The following is a 15,174-nucleotide window of genomic DNA, read 5'->3' on the forward strand; positions in this document are numbered from 1 at the left end:
TCGTGGGGATTCGAACCACCAACCTTCTGATCAGAAAGCCCTAGGCTCTATGGTTTAACCCACAGTGCCACCTGCGCCCCTTCTTGTATGCAGAACATCGAGCTGGTGATTGCTCGATGAACAGGTGATGTCATATCACCTCCCTGCGAGTTTTGTGCAAAAATGTAAGCCGGAATCCACAAGGAACAGCTGATCTGGAAGTTCCCTAAGCTGATGCTTTGCCGCCAGCACAAAACACTAGCGTGCTTCTTTTCCTTCTGCAACCACACATATCCTCAAACTGCTTATCCAAGCAGTGTGCATTGTTGGAGATGCTTTAATTAGCACAACCGGAGATTCGGTAGTCATTGACACGCAAACACATGCCAAGCACACAGAAGAGAAAGCAGAACTGCCCCTGCCTCTCCCTCTGTTTGGCGGAGGGTTTGTCTGTGCAGGGATGGGGGCTGATGGGTGTTCCAAGACGAGGGCCAGGGCCAGAGGGGTACATTCCCACTCACCCCTCCATGTGTTTGATATGCATGTCAAGCGTATGTTTCCATGGTCCTCAGATGTGTTGATTTCAGGTGAATTAGTGATACACTGCCCCCGTAAGGACATCTGGTCTCGAGATCAACGCCCCCACCGTTTTCCACCACTGGTTCCCAGGGAGGGTGCCATAGCTGTCAACTTACACATTTGAAAATAAGGGACCAGCAGCCTCGAAAATAAGGGATCAGCAGTCAAAATAAGGGATTTTAGTCAACCAACTGAAATACGAAGTTAAAAGGGACCAGATAATTTTGGAGAGCAGCGCTGGTTTTTAGCCCTTTGTTTCCAGAGGTTGCTGCTCAAGACTTCAGCTGATGAAACACTGCAATTAAATAACTGCAAGCAGCAAACACTTTTTGCGCAAAACAAAGTCCAAGGGGAGGCCCCAGACAGAGACGCTCAGTTCGGTGGCTGCGAGGAGGATGGCGGCGGAAGGGCCCGAGGCTCCAGCCAGTCCCGGCGGCCGAGGCTGGTGAGAGGAGGCCGGAGGGGGGCGGGCCGGGCAGCCAAGCAACACAGTTGGAGCCTCCCTCCTCCCTGGCCGGCAGGGAGGGAGGGAGAGGAGCTGCTTCCTTTGAAACCCGGGAAATTTAAGGGACAGCAGCGGGACACGGCGTTGGGATAAGAGAGTTTCCCGCCAAATAAGGGACGGTTGACAGCTATGGAGGGTGGCCACAATTTAAAATTCAACAATAAAAAGAGTTAAAAGAAATTTCAGCCACATGGATAGGATGTTTCTTGTGTGATCAAGACTTCTTTGATATTAATTTCTTAAGTACTGGGGGTTAGGCAGAAGGAGATGGACTCCCATGTCCTGTTTAGAAAACGGAAATTTGTCAAGTCTAGCTTGTAATGAAGAGCTGAGTCCATTAAAGCTTGAGTCAGTTGGGGGAAGGGCTGCAGAACATGCTTTGCAGGCGGAGGGTACCAGGTCAATCCCTATCATCTACAAGTTTGGCTGGAAAGGTCCTCTCTCTGAAACCCTTGAAAGCCACTGCCAATCAGTGAAGACAACACTGAACTAGCTGGACCAATGGCGTGACTCCATATAACACAGCTTCCTAAAGGCCAAAGCCATTTTTCCTCTTTTGCCTCTAATCTCCCTCATTCCAATATAGATAAGAGGTTGAATAAGCCAACAATTTATTCTAGCAATGCCAACCAGCATGGAAAATATGTGGATGTAGAAAATAATACTACTACTACTACTATAATAATAATTATAAATAAAATAAAATAATACTAATTATACTAATAATAATAAAATAATACTAATACTAATTATACTACTACTAATAAAATAATACTAATACTACGTCCCAGTAGTGATGTATGGAAGTGAGAGCTGGACCATAAAGAAGGCTGATCGCCGAATAATTGATGCTTTTGAATTATGGTGCTGGAGGAGACTCTTGAGAGTCCCATGGACTGCAAGAAGATCAAACCTCTCCATTCTGAAGGAAATCAGCCCTGAGTGCTCACTGGAAGGACAGATCGTGAAGCTGAGGCTCCAGTACTTTGGCCACCTCATGAGAAGAGAAGACTCCCTGGAAAAGACCCTGATGCTGGGAAAGATGGAGGGCACAAGGAGAAGGGGACGACAGAGGACGAGATGGTTGGACAGTGTTCTCAAAGCTACCAGCATGAGATTGACTAAACTGCGGGAGGCAGTGGCAGACAGGAGTGCCTGGCGTGCTCTGGTCCATGGGGTCATGAAGAGTCAGACACGACTAAACGACTAAACAACAACAACAACACTACTATTACTAATAATAATAATTTATTACTTCTACCCTGCCCATCTTACAGGGTTGCCCCAGCCACTGTGGGACGCTTCCAACAGAATATAAAATAACACAGCAAAACATCAAACGTTAAAAACTTCCCAATACAGTGCTGCCCTCAAAACATCAAACATTAAAAACTTCAGGTGTGTACAGTCATATAAATGTTTAAGTCTTCAGATGCAAGTTGCATTACAATAATTAGCGTGTTTTGCTAACACAGCAAGCCGTTATTTGGTAATCTTCCAAAACAGTAGCGGTTTTTGGACAAATGTCCCCTCCAACAGCGGAAGAAAATGTTCTGTCTCGAAATATAGGAAGTTCTGCGTTGAGCGGTTAGGAGAAGTGGATATTGAGGTTTTATTGCATGACTGGTCTCAGGAAAGGGATATAGTCTTGTTCTCTAAACTCCCTGAACCCTCTTTTCTGAGTAGAAGAAAGTGTCTTTCAAATGTGGCAAGGCAAGAGAGATCATCTGACCAACAAGCAACAGGGGGAATTGTTTGAGACTTCCAGTGCGGCAATAAAAGGAAGGAAGATCAAAAGACACAAGCAGATTTACACACTTGCGGCTCCTTTAATGCAGAAGTGCAACTGGAAGTATACCGTCTGTGCATAAGACAAGCTTTTTTCCATTTAAAATTATGTTAAAAATTGGGGGTCATATTATACACAGAGAGTGCATAGGGGGGACATGGGATTGGCTGCTGCTGTGAGCCGGAGATTGTCAGCGGCTATTGGGCATGTTATTGGTGGTTGTGGCAAGGGCTGGTGTTGATTGGCTGTCGCTGTGGCAATTGGGCGGGCAATTGGCGGCTTCTGCTGGCGAGGGGACAGACCTCCCCCCATTTTCTTAATTTGGAGTCCCTCAAAATAAGGGGCGTCTTATACACGGGGGCGTCTTATACACTGAAAAATACGGTACAGTGGTGCCTCGCAAGACGAAAAGAATCCGTTCTGGGAGTCTTTTCGTCTTGCGGTTTTTTCGTCTTGCGAAGCAAGCCCATTGACGGAGTAGCGCTATTAGCGCTATTGACATTTTAAGGGCTAAAAACGGCTTTTTAAGGGGTAGGGGATTAGCGGTTTTGCTGCTAAAATGCTTTTAGCAGCTTAGCGATTCAGAATAAGGGGTTTTGGAGCAAAAAAAAATAAATCAATTTTTTTCGTCATTTTTCGTCTTGCGAAGCAAGCCCATAGGGAAATTCGTCTTGCGAAGCGCCTCTGCAAACGGAAAACCCTTTCGTCTTGCGGGTTTTCTGTCTTGCGAGGCATTCGTCTTGCGGGGCACCACTGTATTTGCAGTGCTTATTGGGCCACTCATATATTTGGCTGGATAAAAGTCTTCATGTGTGAGAGAACACACCTCCCTTTCCAGGGTTATGTGTCACGAGAACTGAATCAGGTCCAAAGTTCCTTAGCAGACTGAAGAGTCTTAATTCCACATTGCCGAGAATCTCCCATACAGAGGAGAGAGACTATGCCTTCTCCTCACAAATCCAGCGGTTTACTACGGAGCAAGGTGCTGAAGTGACAAGGTGTAATCCAAGCACAGCACAGTCATAAATTCTACTTCTGATATTCAATCTGTGAAGGGAAGAGAAGTGAAAATTAGCAGGTTCAGTCGGTACATCATGAGGCTCTGAATCTTGGGGTTGTGGGTTCAAGTCCCAAGCTGGGCAAAAGATCCCTTCATTGCAGGATTTTGGACTAGATGACCCTTGTGGTCTCTTCCATCTCTACGATTCTATGATTCTATACTTCTGCAAGTTGTTAGCCTCAGTCGCCGCTTGGGAGACTGCAGCACTCCTGTCTGCATGGTCCCTTTCACTGTCTCCCTGCACAGAACTTGCTGAGCCAAGGAAGGAAGGACAGCTGATGGCAGGTCAACATGGCTGAGGTAACCCAGTCAAATGGGTAGGGTATAAATATATGTTTTGTTTTTTTAAAAAATGTGGGGCCTTTCGCTATCCCTAGTCCCACCTAGGTGCCAGGATTTTGGAAGTCTAAAACTGGTAACTTTAATACAGTGGTACCTCGGGTTAAGTACTTAATTTGTTCCGGAGGTCCGTTCTTAACCTGAAACTGTTCTTAACCTGAAGCACCACTTTAGTTAATGGGCCTCCTGCTGCCTCCGGATCACGATTTCTGTTCTCATCCTGAAGCAAAGTTCTTAACCCGAGATAATATTTCTGGGTTAGAGGAGTCTGTAACCTCAAGCGTATGTAACCCGAGGTACCACTGTACTGTGCTCTACAGCACCTGTATCCTATTGTGTCTGAACAAAAATTGTTACCACCTGGAGGGCCGGCACACTCATGAGGCAAGTTGGTGGTGACTGCCTCAGGCGGCAGGACCTACAGGGGCAGCGGATCTCAATAGAGATCTTTTATTTCTCGCTTGTTCCTGATGCAGATCTTCACTCACCCCTTCTTTCCTGGTGAGGAAGGGAGACACCATTTTGTGATTTGCCTCAGGTGCCAAAATGTCTTGGGCCGGCCCTGATGAACACTGGCTGTGATATCATTTGCAGGGACAGTATGTATTCAGTAGATGCCCCCAGCATCTCTCCCAAATGCCTAAGTGGACATGCTACTTAGAAGTGCTCATTACAGTGGTACCTCGGGTTACAAACTTAATTCATCCCAGAGATCCGTCCTTAACCCGAAAATGTTCTTAACCTGAGGCGCGCTTTCACTAATGGGGCCTCCCACTGCTGGCACGCGATTTCCGTTCTCATCCTGGGGCAAAGTTTGCAACCTGGAGCAACTACTTCCAGGTTAGCGGAGTTTGTAATCTGAAGCATTTGTAACCCGAGGTACCACTGTATACTATTAGCACTCTGAAGAATGGGCATGATCATTTCCCTGTTGCATACACACATATTGACAGGATCCCCAGAGATGATGTTATGAGACCTATCCTCCGCTCTGCCATTTTTTTTAAAAAAAGTTGAAGGTCTCTTGTGCTTCATCGTAATCCTTGTAACAGCCATGTAAGGTGGGTGAGTTTTTTGGTCCACATGTTGCAACAGTGGTACCTCGGTTCTCGAATGTCTCCGTTGATGAATGTTTAGGAACCTGAACACCAAAAACCCAGAAGTAAACGTTTCCGTTTTCGAATGTGCCTCAGAAGTTGAACGGCTTCCACTGCATACCCCCCCAATTTTCTCAATTCCATTTGCAGACAGCCCTTTGCGCCTCAGTTTTCAAACAATTCAGAACTTGAACGGTCTTCGGGAACGGATTACGTTCGAGAACGGAGGTATCACTATAAGGGGGAAAGAAAGCTGAGGAACAGAGGCTTTCCTCCCCATCACTTTGTGACAAACAACAAATGACCAGAATGATAATAAACATACACGTCAGGGTCATACGCTCTGTTGTCAATCCATCTCCACAATCCCTTGGAACCTTGCTGTGTTAAGCCAATGAAATACTCAAAATGGTTTGTTCTGTTGAACAGGAACATCTGGATAGGAGGCATTTGCAGAAGAAGTAAGAGAAAACACAGTGAAATCCAAGAGCTCTGATATGGGAATGCAATGCAGTAATGGGAGGGGGGTGGGGGTGGTTCTTGTCTTTAGCAAGGATGTCTTCTGGTTTTGGGATAGGAATTTTGAGGTCTTAGATATATGGTAATGTTCATAACCGCACGTACATAGATCAGCACAGGAAGATCGACCTGAAGCCATTTTGATTCCTAAACTGAGCAAATGTTTTCTCTGCAAGGACAAAAAATTGAAAAGCCTCCCTATTGTCTTTTCCTTCACAAATCCTGTCTTAAGGGTATGTGTGTGTTTGAATAGGGTGTGAGCCTGTGACCTGGCCCAGGAACTAAGTATTTATCATTACAAAAGACTGGCCAGGCTCCCCAGGCAATCCAATCAAGTAACCTGCCAGACAGGAGATAAACAACAACAGGAGAAAAACAATATTCAAATTTCTGTTTTAGACCGCCTTTTCTGTGATGTATGTATGATGTTTCTGGGGGTGGTCTTGATCTACAGGGTGGCAATTTCAAAAGTCTTTATAAGGCCTTGCACAATATTTTTCTGGGTCCTCCTCCTTTCCTGTGTGTGAGGGGAGCACCCTGTTGCAATAGATCAATAAAGATCAAGCTTACTAGCTGCTTTGCTTCTCAATATTCTCTGGTTGGCCTCTGTTATTTTCTCCTACCCAATAGGGAACCTATGTTAAGGACTCTATATGGGCTCTTGGATACCCCATAAGGGAAAAGGGCAATTTTTGTTTACAACAGGGGGTCCTTGGGCAAGCAGTGTAGTGTGGTTTTCCACAAGCCACATCCACACCTAGACCCTTAAGTGTCCCTATTTTCCAGGGACAGTCCTAGATTTACAGAAGCTGTCCCAGTTTCTGATTTGAACCCAGAATGTCCTGCTTTTTATTGGAGAAATGTCGGAGGGTATGGAGTTATCTGACCCCTGAGCCGTCTGAAGGCAGCCTTGTAGAAGGAAGGGTTTTTTTAAAAAAAAAAAGTTTAATGTTTTATTATGTTTTTATATATCTTAGAAGCAGTCCAGAGTGGCTGGAGCATCCAAGTCAGATGGGTGGGGTTTCAAATAGTAAAATTAATATTATGGAATAGGATGTCCCTATTTTCACTGGAAAAATGTTGGACTGTATGCACACCACACATTTAAAGCACCATGATACCACTTTAAACAGTCATGGCTTTCCTCAAAGAATTCTGGGAGCTGTAGTTTCTTAAAGGTGCTGAGTGTTGTTAAAGGTAAAGGGACCCCTGACCATTAAGTCCAGTCGCGGATGACTCTGGGGTTAGAGAGCCGGCGTTTGTCCGCAGACAGTTTTTGCAGGTCATGTGGCCAGCATGACTAAGCTGCTTCTGGCGAACCAGAGCAGCGCACGAAAACGCCGTTTAGCTTCCTGCCGGAGCGGTACCTATTTCTCTACTTGCACTTGACATGCTTTCAAACTGCTAGGTTGGTAGTAGCTGGGACCGAGCAACGGGAGCTTACCCCGTCGCGGGGATTTCAACCGCCAACCTTCTGATTGGCAAGCCCTAGGCTCTGTGGTTTAGACCACGGCGCCACTGAGTGTTGTTAGGAGACCCCCTGTGGGTTAAACTACGCCGGCCAATAAAGCGAGATGAGTGCCGCAACCCCAGAGTCGGCCACGACTGGACCTAGTGGTCAGGGGTCCCTTTACCTTTACCTATTCCCCATTCTAAGCCTGGTTTAACAGCCAAACCCTTTTTCATCACAGGGAATGCCTTTAAAAACAAATCTAAACTATTCATGCCATTCATTCTAGTTGTGCAAATGGTACCATGTCTTGTCTAGCCCTGAAAAGTTAGCAACTGTGAACTATTTTATGAAAGCAGGCCAATAATTCGATCACAGAACAGCATGCTTATTTTTTTGTTGTTTTGCAAAACAGTCCTGTCTTCTCACCAATTCTGCTTTGTTGTTGACAATGGTAAGATGAGCATTTGATTGAGCGCAGTCCTCCTGGCTGTCATTCCATGTTTTTTCTTCGGCAGAAAAGAAGTAGCATTTGCCAGCATAAAGTACCCATCTTATGGGGCAGCCTGTAGAAGTTAGGAGAAACAGGAGACGACTGGATTTAATATATACAAAGGAGCAGAAATTCCCATTTCCCCCATGAGCTGTTTTTATTACATACTATCTTTTACTCCTGATGGGGTGAGAATGGGGTCTCCTTGGAAGAAGATCTGTGAAGCTGAATGAAAAAGACTCATAAGAACCTGTGAACTCAGCACATTTATTACCCGAACAGAGGGAGTCAACTACGTTAGTCAAAAAAACAACGTTTTAAATGCAACACCAGATGGCACTGTAGAGCACAAAACTTTTCTATGAGATTTTACATAGCGTTTTTTCTTTTATAGCGATTTAATTTATGACTTATTTATAGCGTTTTTTCCGCTGTGTGTAGATCCACCCAAGGATGTTTCAGAGCAGTACATTTCAGATTTTCTGCTTTAAGCGAATGCTTTCCACCTTGGCCAAAGAACCCCTACAAGTTACAGAGGATGATGGGACATCCTTTAGGGCAAATACTCAGTCATCCAAGGGACTTTCAGGCAGACACACACCATACATTTAAAGCACATGACTACCCTCAAAGCTGAGGCTCCAATACTTTGGCCACCTCATGAGAAGAGAAGACTCCCTGGAAAAGACCCTAATGTTGGGAAAGATGGAGGGCACAAGGAGAAGGGGACGGCAGAGGACAAGATGGTTGGACAGTGTTCTCGAAGCAACCAGCATGAGTTTGACCAAACTGCGGGAGGCAGTGGAAGACAGGAGTGCCTGGCGTGCTCTGGTCCATGGGGTCACGAAGAGTCGGACACGACTGAACGACTAAACAACAACAACCCTCAAAGAATCCTAGGAACCTTCGTTTGTTAAGGGTACTGGGAATTGTAGGCCTTTGAGGGGGAAACTGCAATTCCCAGTGTGTGTGTGGGGGGGGAGAAGTCACAGGATTTAAATGTATGTTGGATGTCTGGTGCGAATCTGCTCCATATTTGCTGGTCCTCACTATTGCCCACATGAAATGGGAAAGTACCCTTGAATCAACATTGTATATTTGTCCTGGTCTGGTGCATGGAATGCATGTTGTTTTGTAGTTGTGTGATGTGTGCTCATACTGTATCGCGAAGGCCATTGTCTATAAACATTGTCTATGCTGTGTGCTGTTTCCCCCTCCCCTCATTTACTACTAACCCCCCCCCCCCAACGCTCTAGATACCTGAAGCCCATTGTGGGCATGCACAGGTATGTATTTTAAAATAAAATAAAATAAAACATTTCGTCTGTGAAATGGTGTAATAAACAAAGCCATTATTTCCAAGTATGTTTGAAAGTGGGAAAGACAGAGGCAATTTTAAAATTGGGTATGCTTAATTGGGTATTATTCCTGAACTAAGTGGCGGTTTTTCTTTGCTTTTCTCTACCCTAAAAGTCAGTTAAAGTCAGTTACACCTCACCTCAGTTGCTGATACTCTGTCGTTTTATTCTTATTGCTTTTCCTCATTGGGGTTATTCTTCTTCTAGTGTTTAAAATTGTTTTATTAATGATTGGAAAATCACCCTGGGAGCATTTTTAAAAATGTATTTTTCCTGAAGCTGCAGGACAGAAACTTATTTGTTCGTAAGTAAATCTCCTCTGGCAGGGGAGCCGGATCCCCCTCACAAAGCGACACTCATGAGGCAGAAGTTGGTAGCTCTCTGATCAATCGCATGACAAACCACCAGTGGCAACAGCCTGTCCTGCGCTTCCTTTGGAAACACCAAACATTTGGTAAATGAAGTCATGAAGACTTCCGTTTTTCAGGAAGTAGGACTTTTGCCACCATGGGTTTGTTGCGCAATGTGGGCCAAAGTTAAGTAATAGCTCTGTGCTGTTGATAAAATCGCCTTGCTGCCCTCCCACTCCTCAGAGGCTGTGTCTCCACACAAATGAGAACAGGGAAGCTCAAGAAATTTTGCTGCCTGAGGCAAAGGTCAAAATGGCCACCCCCAGTGCTTTTTTCTAAAAAAATATATGTTTAGGGGTAATTTCATTTTGACTCAAGAAAACCACAATTTTATAGTTCAAATCGGAAGAAATAAATACAGTAAATGGACAAAAGTATGAAGATTCACAAAATGTTTAGGGGTATGCGCACCCCAGCGTCCCCCCAGAAAAAAGCACTGGCCACCCCCACCCCCAGTTTCACATACAGAAGCCGACTGAACTGGTAGTTGAGTCTTAGGCAGTGTACACAACATATATTTAAAACACATGGCTTCCACACTCCCAAGAATCCTGGGAAATGTGGTTTACCTTTCACAGAGCTACACCCTTGACAAACTACACTTCCAGTGGTTCTTTAAGGGTAGTAGTGTCCTTTAAGCAGTTCGAAAGCAGACCAGGGCAAGTAGATAAATAGGTACCACTGTGGCGGGAAGGTAAACGGTGTTTCCATGCACTCTGGCTTCCATTATGGTGTGGGACTAAAAGGCCAAGCCCTCCTTATTTCTGGATAATGTTATAGTTTAGGCCCTAAAGGGGCTTTCAAATTGCTGTGCTGTGCTTTGAAGTCCCAACAATCAGTACTTCAAAGTGCAGCATCACCTGACGTCATCCCCTGACAGGGGATGGGGAGACAAGGAACTGGACCTCCTGGCCCATAATGATTCCCCACCCCTGTCTTAGGGGTAGCTGATGTGGTTCTCTCCAAATGTTGCTGGACTACAACTCCCATCAGCCTTAGCCAGCATGACCAATGGACAGAGATCATGGGAATTGTAGTCCAACAACATCTGGCACGCACAACACCATTTGTGATAGGTAAATTGCACTATCCTGTGATTCCAATTTTGATTTGCAATGTTGCTTTCAAATTGCAAGCTGTTTATGCTCTTTGTCTTTAATAACTGCTTGATTTTATTTCAAAAATCCTAAAGGAAGGTTTGCAATAATAAAAAAGAGCAAACTAACTCTTTGCAAATGGCAGTCAGGTCTGCCAAAGCAGACTCTAGTGAAAGTTCACATTCAGCATGATACTCACCATAGAGAAGGAACAGTGAAGTGCCTATTAGCTTAATAACTAAGAGAATCATGAGTGGAACTATGCAATCCCACTTCATTTTCCCCAGCAAGCTAGCCACAAGAAACTTAGGAGGAAACCTCTGGGTACGGCACACACGTTGAACTCTTCAGGTATGTCTCCAGCACTGGCTACATCTGAAATGTAAGAATGCCCATGATTAAAAGGCGCCAATGATTTGAATTCTGGTGCTGGAGGAGATTCTTGAGAGTCCCATGGACTGCAAGAAGATCAAACCTCTCCATTCTTAAGGAAATCAGCCCTGAGTGCTCACTGGAAGGACAGATCGTGAAGCTGAGGCTCCAATACTTTGGCCACCTCATGAGAAGAGAAGACTCTCTGGAAAAGACCCTGATGTTGGGAAAGATGGAGGGCGCAAGGAGAAGGGGATGACAGAGGATGAGAGGGTTGGACAGTGTTCTCAAAGCTACCAGCATGAGTTTGACTAAACTGTGGGAGGCAGTAGAAGACAGAGTGCCTGGTGTGCTCTGGTCCATGGGGACACAAAGAGTCAGACACGACTAAACGACTAAACAACAACAGAAGGTGCCAAACTATAGAGGGCTCTGGGTGCCTGAGCACCTACAAAAATTTTTATTGCGGGTGCTCAGCACCCACACCTCAGGGCCCTGACGCAACTTCTGAGGTCTTGCAAGGCCTTGGACAACATCACCATGTCAGGGCACACAAAAAATAAGCTTACCAGAATGAAAACAGGGCTTTGTTTCAGTCTTCTTCCTTTCTTATTCCTGAAGAGGCGGCTGTCTCGAATGGGGCTCAGTTACGCTGTCTCTCACTACTTGGCTTTCACGGGTGTCTTGCGTCTGCTTGGAGAATGATGACTTAAATGTTTCCCTGCAGCTTCGGATGACTCGGAGGGATGCGTACGCCAAGCAGCCTTCTTAGAAATGCCCATGCTGAACTTCCCCTCTTACAGACCAATGTTTCTGTTGAGCAACTCAATGTGTGTGTATGTGTGTGTTGGTGGGGAAAGTACAGTGCTTTCAGTGGCTTAGTGCTAAAATAGGTTCAAGTCTTTGCCCCACTGAGCTAGTGGTATTAATCAGAAAAGGGCATACAGACAGATGATGGGTGGGTGGGAGACAGGTCAGGGAGAATTTTCCTAAGGATGTGAGGCTGAGGGAGGGGGAAGGGTCTTCAGGCGAGAGCTGGGAAGACTCTCTGCTTTGTATGTGAATTGAAGATTAAGATATAATTATGACAGAGGGCTAGATATAGTTTTGTGTTTTATTAGGATTACTGTGGTTGTTATTCTTCATGTCCTTTTTCTCCCTGCTTCCTCTTTTCTTCTTTTGACTCTTGATCTTTTTGTGTTCTTTTCTCTTTCCTTTCCTTTTTGTCTTCTTGATTTTATATTATATTACTGTATTGTGGAAACCTTAATAAAATCTTGGGGTGGGGGGAAGAGAGAAAAGGACCTGAGTCAGACCAAAAGTAGAAGAAATTTTAAATCAAAACAAAACACAAAAATGATGAAAACATAAAAACTTGGCAGAAAGTAGGGTTGCCATATTTCAAAAAGTGAAAATCTGGACACAAATGTTGTTGAGCTTCTTGGGGGGGGTTGGCAGTTGGGCACCATTGCCATTCTAAGAGAACAAGGAAGGTGTTATGTACTAAGCTTGGATCCTAGAACAATAGGCAAGTAGGTTTGGGGCCAATTCAATCACTGTTTTACAAGCTGCAATTGTTGTTGTTGTTTAGTCGTTTAGTCGTGTCCGACTCTTCGTGACCCCATGGACCAGAGCATGCCAGACACTCCTGTCTTCCACTGCCTCCCGCAGTTTGGTCAAACTCATGCTGGTAGCTTCAAGAACACTGTCCAACCATCTCGTCCTCTGTTGTCCCCTTCTCCTTGTGCCCTCCATCTTTCCCAACATCAGGGTCTTTTCCAGGGAGTCTTCTCTTCTCATGAGGTTGCCAAAGTATTGGAGCCTCAGCTTCACGATCTGTAGACAATTAAATAATGATAAATAATAAAAGTTAAAATGCAGTGTGATTATCCTTTTTTCCATCGCAATAAAAACCCTAACCGATCTCCAGAGATTTTCCTGTGTACCTCTTCATTTGATTATAAGCCATGTTCTGTTTTGACAACAGTCATTTGCTTAAGTGTCTCATCGGAATGGTTATGGAAAACTGGAAACAGAATCCTTCTGCTCTTTGCATCTTCACGTCCCAGTTTGACCACACCTGGGCAATTAGGAAAGCAAAGTTTATGCAAAGTACTGAGGAACTTTTAAAGCAGATTGCAAGGAGCCAAAACAACTCATGAAGTTCAATGTAGATGATAAAAAGATAAAAAGAACACCAAACTTGATATTCATCTTGCTGGGTTCCGAAATAATTATTTTTCTGGGTATCTCCTTTTGGGGCAAACCACGTCCACCTGCCAGTCACCTGACACCATATACTGGCAGATTCTGTGATCTGTTGTTCAGTGCTAAGCCTTTATTGCTAATGGAAAGGATTTCTCATCTCCAATCTTGGTATTAACCTCCACAGCACTAAGATTAGAGATAAGCCTCTGGCGTGCTCTTTAAAAGCCAGCAGGCAGAGGATTATTTCTGATCTTAGCGCTGTGACACTACAGTGCTAAGATCAGACGTAAGACCCTGCTGCTGGCGTTTACTACCAAGGAACTTCTGCTTGCCCCTGGCAGTTTGAACTTTGAATCCCCTGATGTCATATGGAAGAACATCAAGGCAAAGGGAAGACCAGCTTAGCCCCAACAGCTGCAAGGTCTTTGCTTTCTCAGTCCCTCACAGAAAGAGCACTCGGCTCCAACTCTCACTGTGGACCCGAAGGGAACTGTGTCCTTGCCTCATTAATAAGTCACAGTAACTTGTGAATGTATGTGTGAGGGGTTCTCCCAGCCCAAAGGTGCGGGAGGAGCTTACGACTTGTTGTAAACTACTTTGAGATTAAGTTGATCGAAAGGTGGGGCATATGTCTCCTAAATAATTAATGATAAATGATAAATAAAATGGATGTCAAAATTCTGAATTTGAAACAGGAGCATCATGACATATAGTCTTCTCCCCTTCTCACTCCCACGTTGGATGGGATTGGGAAGATCATTCCTCCAAAAAAGTCATTAAACGTTTGTTCTCTGCCTTCCAGATGAAATGGCCTCAGATGACATTTTACACCCTTTGTGGAATATTTGGAATGAAGGAATTATTCTGCTAAAAATAAAATCATGACGGCTTGTTGACTGCCCTGAAATATCAGAAAAGTGACTAAGGTATTGTGTTACATTTCAACGAGGCATGGGTTTTTTGCTTGGTTGCCACAGGTGCCATTTAGAGAAAGAATAATCGGAGAACTCTGGTCATTTGCATTGGTCATTTGCTCATCTTCAACAAATTAAAACCTCCTCTCTAACCATTTTCAGAGTGAACAAGATTCCCTGTATCTTCCACGAGTACAGCTATCATTTCTGTGGGATCCACCATGTCTGAAGACCAGATGAATCACCTCTCTCTACCCGCAATCTTTTACCTCATTGTTTCAGGTACTCTTCATCTCTTGGGCATCATCACAAATTATCTTCATTCTAATATTATATGGAAGGGCTCGTTTCTCATTTACATTAAATGTTACTAGCCTTGCAGTTCCCCTCTTTCTGTAGTTTACAATTGGTGTGGAGAGCAGAGTAGGGAATGAGACCCTTGATGAAATTGTTTGGGATGAAATCTGGTACGCTAAGCTCTTTTCTTCTTTATTGACCCGTATTTGAGATAATTTCCTGGAAACAGTCCATAAAGACTACTCTACACTTATGCGACTAGCACAGATTCAGGATAGAAATATTTGGACATGTTGAAGGGGATGTGAGTGTTATTGACACAAATGCTAGGGTTGCCTCATGCGGCTACTTTTGGGCACAAATTCTTAAGGAAACTGGAATCATTATTGACCCTTCGCCAGTCCTAAACCCCAAATGGTGTCTTCTCTCTATTTTCTCAGGAATTAGTGCTGACCTCTCTATAAAACCTTTGGTGATTTTCCTTTTAGTTGCAACTACACAGGTTGTAACACGGGGATGGAAGGATGTTTATGTCATTAATGTAAATTGATGGTACAGTGGAACCTTGGTTTTCAAACGTAATCCGTTCCGGAAGACAGTTCGACTTCTGAAACACCCGAAAAACGAAAACTGAAAGCAGAAGCCTCAGTACAATAAAGGTAAAGGTAAGGGAAATGACCATTAGGTCCAGTTGTGGCCGACTCTGGG

General features: G+C 44.4%; 1 protein-coding gene across 1 annotated transcript; it reads right to left on the minus strand.

Annotated features, from left to right (window-relative positions):
* Positions 1 to 3,610: 3,610 nt before the first annotated feature.
* On the minus strand, positions 3,611 to 11,829 carry LOC310667829 (C-type lectin domain family 5 member A-like). Its single transcript, XM_083420817.1, has 6 exons — positions 11,617 to 11,829; positions 10,875 to 11,050; positions 7,979 to 8,035; positions 7,747 to 7,883; positions 5,674 to 5,783; positions 3,611 to 3,899 (listed from the first exon to the last, which is right to left on the minus strand). Exons 2-6 carry the CDS (start codon positions 10,951 to 10,953, stop codon positions 3,791 to 3,793), a joined length of 492 nt encoding a protein of 163 aa, XP_083276943.1. The 5' UTR covers positions 10,954 to 11,050; positions 11,617 to 11,829; the 3' UTR covers positions 3,611 to 3,790.
* Positions 11,830 to 15,174: the final 3,345 nt, after the last annotated feature.

The sequence above is a fragment of the Podarcis tiliguerta genome (genome assembly GCF_965153285.1).
Source record: "Podarcis tiliguerta genome assembly, chromosome: 17".
In the NCBI taxonomy this organism is placed as follows: Eukaryota; Metazoa; Chordata; class Lepidosauria; order Squamata; family Lacertidae; genus Podarcis; species Podarcis tiliguerta.

Bases quoted from the DNA above. Each gene is read 5' to 3' on its own strand.
- LOC310667829 (XM_083420817.1), bottom strand. From the start codon at position 10,953: ATGAAGTGGGATTGCATAGTTCCACTCATGATTCTCTTAGTTATTAAG. The intron at 8,036-10,874 runs GTGAGTATCATG...TTTTTCATTCAG, and splicing joins TTCACTGTTCCTTCTCTATG to CTTCACAGATCTTCTTCCAA. The intron at 7,884-7,978 runs GTATGTAATAAA...TAACTTCTACAG, and splicing joins CCCATCAGGAGTAAAAGATA to GCTGCCCCATAAGATGGGTA.